This window comes from Poromitra crassiceps (assembly GCF_964638095.1).
Source record: "Poromitra crassiceps genome assembly, chromosome: 4".
Lineage (NCBI taxonomy): Eukaryota > Metazoa > Chordata > Actinopteri > Beryciformes > Melamphaidae > Poromitra > Poromitra crassiceps.
In genome coordinates, this window is record NC_139626.1 from 76,479,960 (window position 1) to 76,488,707 (window position 8,748).

At 44.7% G+C, this 8,748-nt stretch overlaps 1 protein-coding gene across 1 annotated transcript in view; it reads right to left on the reverse strand.

Moving 5' to 3' along the window:
* Positions 1-8,748, reverse strand: part of LOC310775947 (mitogen-activated protein kinase kinase kinase kinase 3-like) — a gene marked incomplete at both ends in the record, with an annotated part of 120,504 nt that overhangs the window by 92,485 nt on the left and 19,271 nt on the right. Inside the window, one exon of the mRNA XM_083636070.1 lies at positions 6,832-6,972. Within this exon, the coding sequence (XP_083492196.1) occupies positions 6,832-6,972 (141 nt within the window). The remainder of the gene's footprint in view (positions 1-6,831; positions 6,973-8,748) is intronic.

Genomic DNA, 8,748 nt, shown 5'->3' on the forward strand with positions numbered 1-8,748 from the left:
CGCTCAGAGCACGGTTTCCTCCTCACAGGCTGCTGGTGTTCTGCACGCGCTCAGAGCACGGTTTCGTCCTCGCAGGCTGCTGGTGTTCTGCACGTGCTCAGAGCACGGTTTCCTCCTCGCAGGCGGCTGGTGTTCTGCACGCGCTCAGAGCACGCTTTCCTCCTCGCAGGTGGCTGGTGTTCTGCACGCGCTCAGAGCACGGTTTCCTCCTCGTAGCCGGCTGGTGTTCTGCTTTCCTCCTCACAGGCTGCTCGTGCTGTGAAAGCGCTCACGGAAATAATTTGCATTGTGTGCGGCACATGGATCTCATTTACGCTCGTGGATTTTAGCAGTGATATGGCTTCAGACAGGTATTGTAGACAGAGAGAGAGAGAGAGAGAGAGAGAGAGAGAGAGAGAGAGAGAGAGAGAGAGAGAGAGAGAGAGAACAGGACTCACAGTTGATTTCGGACAGAGTCTTTCCCTCTCTGGTGTTTCCAGATGGGATGCGGTGAGGGACGGAGACATCAGCCTGCAGGAAGAGAGACAGACAGACAGACAGACAGACAGGCAGGCAGACAGGCAGACAGACAGACAGGCAGACAGGCAGGCAGACAGACAGACAGAGAGGCAGACAGACAAACAGTCAGACAGACAGGCAGACAGACAGGCATAGACAGGCAGGCAGACAGACAGGCAGACAGGCAGACAGACAGGCAGACAGACAGGCAGGCAGACAGACAGACAGGCAGACAGACAGCATGTTAATTTCTCCTGCATCTGTACATTTCTGTAGTTTCCGTTTGTTTTTCACACCACAGTCTGCCAGCTTGGTGGAGTCTGCACCTTCAGGCCAATCACAGCTTAAAAGGAGAAAACTCCACTCAGCCAGGAAGCCGAGTCACACGGAAAACACACACACACAAACCATTTGCGGGATAGTTTCTTTCCGCAGGCTATGAGACTCCTCAATAAATAAACTTTTACTTTATTGACATTTGCACCCCCCCTTTGCACATCTGGACACTTTTATATCTATTCCATCTTATTCTATTTTAATACTGTATTACTTATTTATTACCCTTCGTATTTTAGTGTTTGCCACAATTGCCTTACATACACTGTTTACATTGTTTGCCCTAGTTAACTATATGTCTGCTGTAACTATATTGCTATTATATATATATATATATATATATATATATATATATATATATATATATATATATATACAGTATATATATATATATATATATATATATAGTTGTTGTGATTGTGTTTGCTGTGATTTTGCACCTATTTACCTACTGCACCTTGTCTGTAACGGAGCCTACAGCATAAGAATTCCACATGTGTACTTGTACTACGGAGTGACAATAAAAATCTTGAATCTTGAATCACCATACACACACACACACACACACACACACACACACACACACACACACACACACACACACACACACACACAGAGACACACACACACACACACACACACACACACACACACACACACACACACTAAAATACAGCACAGTGGAATCTGCAGAGAAACAAGCTGCTGGAGAGAAGTGAAGTCGCACATTTAGGTTTTATTTCGAGTCACAGTTTGAATTGCCTTGAGACTTGAGACTTGAGTCTTGTCAAGCCTCAGGCTCGACTTGCTGCATGAAAAGATGACTTGAGACTTGACTTGGGTTCTGGTGACTCGGGACTTGGATTTTGATGACTTGAAAAGGTTTCTAAAGTCTTGACTTGAGATCTTGTGTTTGTGTAAATGACTTAGATTGAAAGTGATGAGATTTGTTCCAGCAGACGACTGAATTTAGTAAGGGGACATGTAGGGAAACAGTGGATGGATGAATCCAGAAGGAGGCGGTAATGCAACATAAAGGATGCCAACTGCCATAAAACACCACAGAAGAAGAAGCTTTTATTTTATACTAGGCATCTTGTGTGCTCAATGCCCACCCTGCAACTCGCCAAGCTGGCCCTGCAGCTCGCCCACTAGGCGGCCTCACCCGCAGCTTGGCTGCTGCATGGCCTCACCTGCTCTATTGGCACGCACAATTGCTCAACCTTTCATCACTGATGACACACTGATGATGTCCAAGATGTATAAGATAAGATGAAGATGATGTCCAAGAAGAGAACCCAAGATTTTCCAGGTCTGTGAGCCCTGCACATCAACACTGCCACAGAGACCTGTAGAGGGACTTTCCAGGTCTGTTAGCCCTGCACACCAACACTGCCACAGAGACCTGTAGAGGGACTTTCCAGGTCTGTGAGCCCTGCACACCAACACTGCCACAGAGACCTGTAGAGGGACTTTCCAGGTCTGTGAGCCCTGCACATCAACACTGCCACAGAGACATGTAGAGGGACTTTCCAGGTCTGTGAGCCCTGTACATCAACACTGCCACAGAGACCTGTAGAGGGACTTTCCAGGTCTGTGAGCCCTGCACATCAACACTGCCACAGAGACCTGTAGAGGGACTTTCCAGGTCTGTGAGCCCTGCACATCAACACTGCCACAGAGACCTGTAGAGGGACTTTCCAGGTCTGTGAGCCCTGCACATCAACACTGCCACAGAGACCTGTAGAGGGACTTTCCAGGTCTGTGAGCCCTGCACATCAACACTGCCACAGAGACCTGTAGAGGGACTTTCCAGGTCTGTGAGCCCTGCACATCAACACTGCCACAGAGACCTGTAGAGGGACTTTCCAGGTCTGTGAGCCCTGCACATCAACACTGCCACAGAAACCTGTAGAGGGACTTTCCAGGTCTGTGAGCCCTGCACATCAACACTGCCACAGCTACCTGTCGAGGGACTTTCCAGGTCTGTGAGCCCTGCACATCAACACTGCCACAGAAACATGTAGAGGGACTTTCCAGGTCTGTGAGCCCTGCACATCAACACTGCCACAGAAACCTGTAGAGGGACTTTCCAGGTCTGTGAGCCCTGCACATCAACACTGCCACAGAGACCTGTAGAGGGACTTTCCAGGTCTGTGAGCCCTGCACATCAACACTGCCACAGATACCTGTAGAGGGACTTTCCAGGTCTGTGAGCCCTGCACATCAACACTGCCACAGAAACCTGTAGAGGGACTTTCCAGGTCTGTGAGCCCTGCACATCAACACTGCTACAGATACCTGTAGAGGGACTTTCCAGGTCTGTGAGCCCTGCACATCAACACTGCCACAGATACCTGTAGAGGGACTTTCCAGGTCTGTGAGCCCTGCACATCAACACTGCCACAGAGACCTGTAGAGGGACTTTCCAGGTCTGTGAGCCCTGCACATCAACACTGCCACAGATACCTGTAGAGGGACTTTCCAGGTCTGTGAGCCCTGCACATCAACACTGCCACAGATACCTGTAGAGGGACTTTCCAGGTCTGTGAGCCCTGCACACCAACACTGCCACAGATACCTGGAGAGGGACTTTTGGACCAGACCAGTCTCCATCTGTCCGTCCGTTTGTTAGTCACACTGTAATGTTGACTTTGTGCCACTAGGGGGTAGCATTGACAATGAATAGGGACCCAGTGTTAGAGCAGGTCATAGAGTTAAAGTTATCATACAATGTGGGGAGAATGAATGGGCACTCAGGGGAAGAGGGCTATTACTTTTCTAAGAGATCCCTCATAAGCTTTTTGAGATGGTAATAAACAAAGACCCCCTAAAGTCATGTTTTAAGATGGATAGAAAATACTTTGAATAATAATTTGTATCTGAAGGTTTTTCCCATAAAAAAAGGTTAAATGATCTTGTTAAAATCCTTAAAATGACTTCCCCTCCCTCTGCCTCATACATTCCAAAGCAACCAATCAGGGTTATCTAGAACATAACTAGCCAATCACAGCATACAAACAAGGGCTTTAACTGCTGAATACGGGACAGGGATTGGCTCCAGTATTTGTGATGTCACGAATCATGCTGGTTGAAAATGTCCTTTTCAGTGAAGCTCAGAGAAACGTTCCACTTTCAGCAGATTGTGGAAGCTAGTGTCAAACTCTGCAGAGACATCATTCTGCACAGAGAAGCTCAGACATCCACCTGAAGCAACAAGAACAAACACTGATTTTTGCCTATACAGTGCCTAAGCCACGCCCTCTTCCGGGTTCCACATGGGACCTAGGGAAGTGAATTACCTATTCATTTTTTCCATAGACGAGTTTCAGCTACGAGATCAATCACGAGACACCAGAGAACATTTGACTTGGACCAACAACAAACAAAAAAAGATCCCTCACAAGCACTCAGGTGGTGTATGCTATGTTTACATTAGTCTCACTCAGGTGTTGTATGCTATGTTTACATTAGTCTCACTCAGGTGTTGTATGCTATGTTTACATTAGTCTCACTCAGAGGCCTGTACTACAAAGCAAGATTAGTGGTTTAGCGAGTTACTTCAGGTTTAAACCTGGTTTAGCCGTACTACAAAGCAAGTTAACTTCTTACCGACATATATTTCCATAGCAACTTATGCTTCACACTTAACCTGGTCCGCAGCAGGTGTCGTGTGCGCAACGGAGCTGAGACTGACGTTGGGTTGGAATTGAAATGGTCATAGCCTACATGCTAGAATAGCCTACTACATCTAAGCAATTTAATATGGGATCACCTGCACATATCATCATCATGATGATTAATCATCTTAATCATATTAATATGATTCATATCTAGGCTACTCCTGCATTTTGCAGCTGCAACTGTGTTGCTTTTGGCCTGTATGATGTGATTGAACTTCATATTTCCAGCATCATTATATGAAATATGGAGATATGCGCTCTGCTGACAATAGCCTATATACTGTATGTGACCACAAAATAGGCTATTTTTTATAAATGAAATCTATGCCCGCACGTACCGTATCGATTCAGTTCAGAAGCATTTTTTAATTTTATTATCATTCTTTTTTTTATTGATTAGCCTATAGGAATTATTCAATCAAATAATAATGATCTCATGATGTGTTTAGTCGCACAGTGCGACTAAACACATCATGAGACTGAGATAGATTACACATTGCTTCCACAAAAGACACAAAAGTAAACTACAATCGAGCTGATCTGGTTTAGACAAACCAGATCAAGGGACAGATCCTGGATCTTCTTATCCAACATTCGTAGTACAGGCCCCAGGTGTTGTATGCTATGTTTACATTAGTCTCACTCAGGTGTTGTATGCTATGTTTACATTAGTCTCACAGTGTCAGACGTAGATGATATCTACATCTGGAGCACAACTCTCAAAAGTGGTCAACGCCCGCCCCCCAAGACAAAAACAAAACAAACATACGTGACAGACATATGAATTGACCAACCACGGACCTCGTGGGTGGTGCATTCGGAATGTGTGGAACAGCTAAATAGACCCCGGGTGAAAACATCAACTTTATTCCTTCCCACCACAACGCCGACTAAAACTGCAAGCTTTGGCTGCCTTCTTTGCTCCAAATCATTTTGGATAATAGAGATAAACTACGATTATTTCGATCCAAGTCATGTATCAAACAGGACTTTACGATTATCCTCGGGGAGTTTGTGATACAAGCCTGGCTGTTCGTGCACCCTGCAAAGGATTTCTCCTGCAATACGGTCGCTTCTCTCTTCACGGTGTTCCACTCTGAACGTGTTTCCTTGTCGGACTGTAATATCACAGGCACGCTGTATAACGTCACTTCCGTCACAGCCCAGCCAATCAGATTACGCCAGGGGAATGTGTCTGGCGCCGCCTTCCGTCAGAGACTTTTGATTCGCCGTCGCTGGAAGCTTGATGACGTCGACGGTGGGTCTGACTACGTGAGACTAGAGTGCGTTTACATGCAGACAATAAACAGTTTATTAGCGGATTTCTGGAGTTACCTGATTATTCTAATGGTCATGTAAACAGCATAAACCGATAAGCTTTATTCGTTTATGGCCGTTATCGGGTTATGAATAAACCGATAAACATACCTAGGTTTTTGGCCAATAACCCGTCTTTTGAGTGCATGTATACAGCGTATCAGGTTCCTTGTGGGTTTATACATACACGAGTTTGAGTTTTTCCGTCGTGTACTTCTTCTTCTGTTGTTTTATTGCGGAATTACCGCCGCCTTCTGGAGAGAAATCCGACTAATTGACTGAATCATGTAAACCCGGGTTTTTCCCATTGTCGGATTATTAAAGTGCATGTAAACGCAGAAATCAGATTATTGCCATAAACTGATTACTCACAGTTATCAGATTATTGGTGTGCATGTAAACGCACTCTATGTTTACATGGACTCCATATATGTCACTTTAAACGTCTTTTACTTTGCTCTTTATCATTTGAAGATTGTCCTTCTGTTTGCTCCATATTTTGCTATTATGTTCTGATCGCTGAGCTGCATACTGCACAGAGATAAATTCCTCCTTTGTGACATGTTTATGTTTTGCGTATTGTAATATTTATATTCTTATATCTTAAATTATTCTCCGTAGTATGTTAGTATTCCCCTCTGGTCCCTCTCGTCCTCTGCCTGTGTGTTATGTATTCAGCGTGTGTCCTCGTCTTACCAGAGGACACTTCACATCACACAGAGGAGCAGCATGGAAACTGACAGCTACAGACACAAGATGGAGGCTGAGCTACAGACACAAGATGGAGGCTGAGCTACAGACACAAGATGGAGGCTGAGCTACAGACACAAGATGGAGGCTGAGCTACAGACACAAGATGGAGGCTGGGGTACAGACACAAGATGGAGGCTGAGCTACAGACACAAGATGGAGGCTGAGCTACAGAGACAAGATGGAGGCTGAGCTACAGACACACAATGGAGGCTGAGCTACAGACACAAGATGGAGGCTGGGGTACAGACACAAGATGGAGGCTGAGCTACAGACACAAGATGGAGGCTGGGGTACAGACACAAGATGGAGGCTGGGGTACAGACACAAGATGGAGGCTGAGCTACAGACACAAGATGGAGGCTGGGGTACAGACACAAGATGGAGGCTGGGGTACAGACACAAGATGGAGGCTGAGCTACAGACACAAGATGACAGGTATGTTACAGTCATTTACCATTACGCACAGGTGACAGGTATGTTACAGTCATTTTAAACAGCTAAGATTCACATTAAGCTGCAGAAGCTTACAAACACATTTCTTTGATTTTGTTTTAATGACAAACTCCTCCCACACGGCTGTACTCTCTCTGTCATCTGGTTTAAAACAGCAGCAGCTCGTTGAGCCTTGCGCCTATCTCGGCGGCCGGGCCGTGCATTATGTTATTAATTATTCGTGATAAATTGGCAGCGCTCCAAAAGGCACAATCGGCTATGTTCAGTGCAGCATCTTTCAATGATAGAGAGCCAAAGGCGATGTCACTTCCTGCTTCAGCATGCGTACATTTTCATCCGCCATTTATTTTTAGACATTTGGTAAAATGCTTATAAAAATAAATGTGACCAAGTAAAACTTGGTCACATTTAGTAAAAAGTATTTTACTAAATGTCTATTGCCTTCAAGTAAGTGAGTCTTGTTCATATGATCTAACGTTTAATTTACAGGACAAACAGGACAGGATTCGGGATCCCGGGACAAGTGCTTGTAATTCGGGACGTCTGGTCGCCCTGACTTCAGCTGTATTTTTTTGTATTTTCTTACTATCAGGATTTTTTATTGTCTCATTATCATCACATCACAAAAACAGTTTGTTCCAGATCCAGACTTCCTTGTTCCTGCCTGTCTCACTCCTTCATTAAGTTAATGTGTTGATCAGTCCTGATCTCTGCCTGTCTGCTCCGCTCCAGGCTTTCTGCACTCTGTCTGGCCCGGAGAAACCATTAGCCGTTATCTCAGGGCAATTAAGCCTGATCTCAAGATAACAGGATTAAAACAACATGGCCGCTCTGGGCTTCCGTAGCGCTCCGTGTCAGACTGTGGGGTTTGTAAACACAACATGCAAGAAAGAAATCCTTTCTTTCACTACCAAGTCAGTTTCAAGTCTTGAGACTCCATTCAAGTCCCAAGTCCAATAGCAATTTAATATCATAAATAAACCTTAAATAAATAAAACATTTGGTAACTTGTGAGTTTCTATAATAAGGTTCAACTTCAATCAATTCAATAATTCCAAACATAACAGTAGCCAGCAGCTTAGGGTTGGGTATCGAAACCGTACCTTTACAACCGGTACTACCGGAACCAGATTTAGGTGCCTGATTTAAGTGCCATGCCCGAGCTGCAGAGTGAAATATCGCCCACCGGCGCTGCACGCAGCTTCACTAACATTATCGTTTGGAGTGTGCCACTTTAAATAAAAAAATAAAAAATCAGTTCAGGCATCGGCATCGTTTTAAAACCATATCAGATCAATAAGAAACGATACCCATCCTAGTTGTGCTGTGCAGCGAATAAAGGCTCGCATAGACACACTCCCGCCAAATGTCTCTAACCCTGTTTTAAAATGTTGAGTCTAAGGTTACTATATACAATAAGGGATACGTTTAGAGATGTAGCGATCTTTTTTTTTACTGCCCATCACTGATCGTCTATGAGCCCTACTGGTTAATACCGATCAGCCATACCGTTTTGTTATAGCAGCGGCCCTAGCAGTATTATAAGTCTAACAGTTTCCATTTTACATATATTTAGATATTTAGTCCATCCAGCCATATATATATATATACACACACACACACACACACACACACACACACACACACACACATAGAGGATATCCGTTTCAGCCTTTGTTTTTCTGTAAGTGAATGTTCTTAAAAGAGA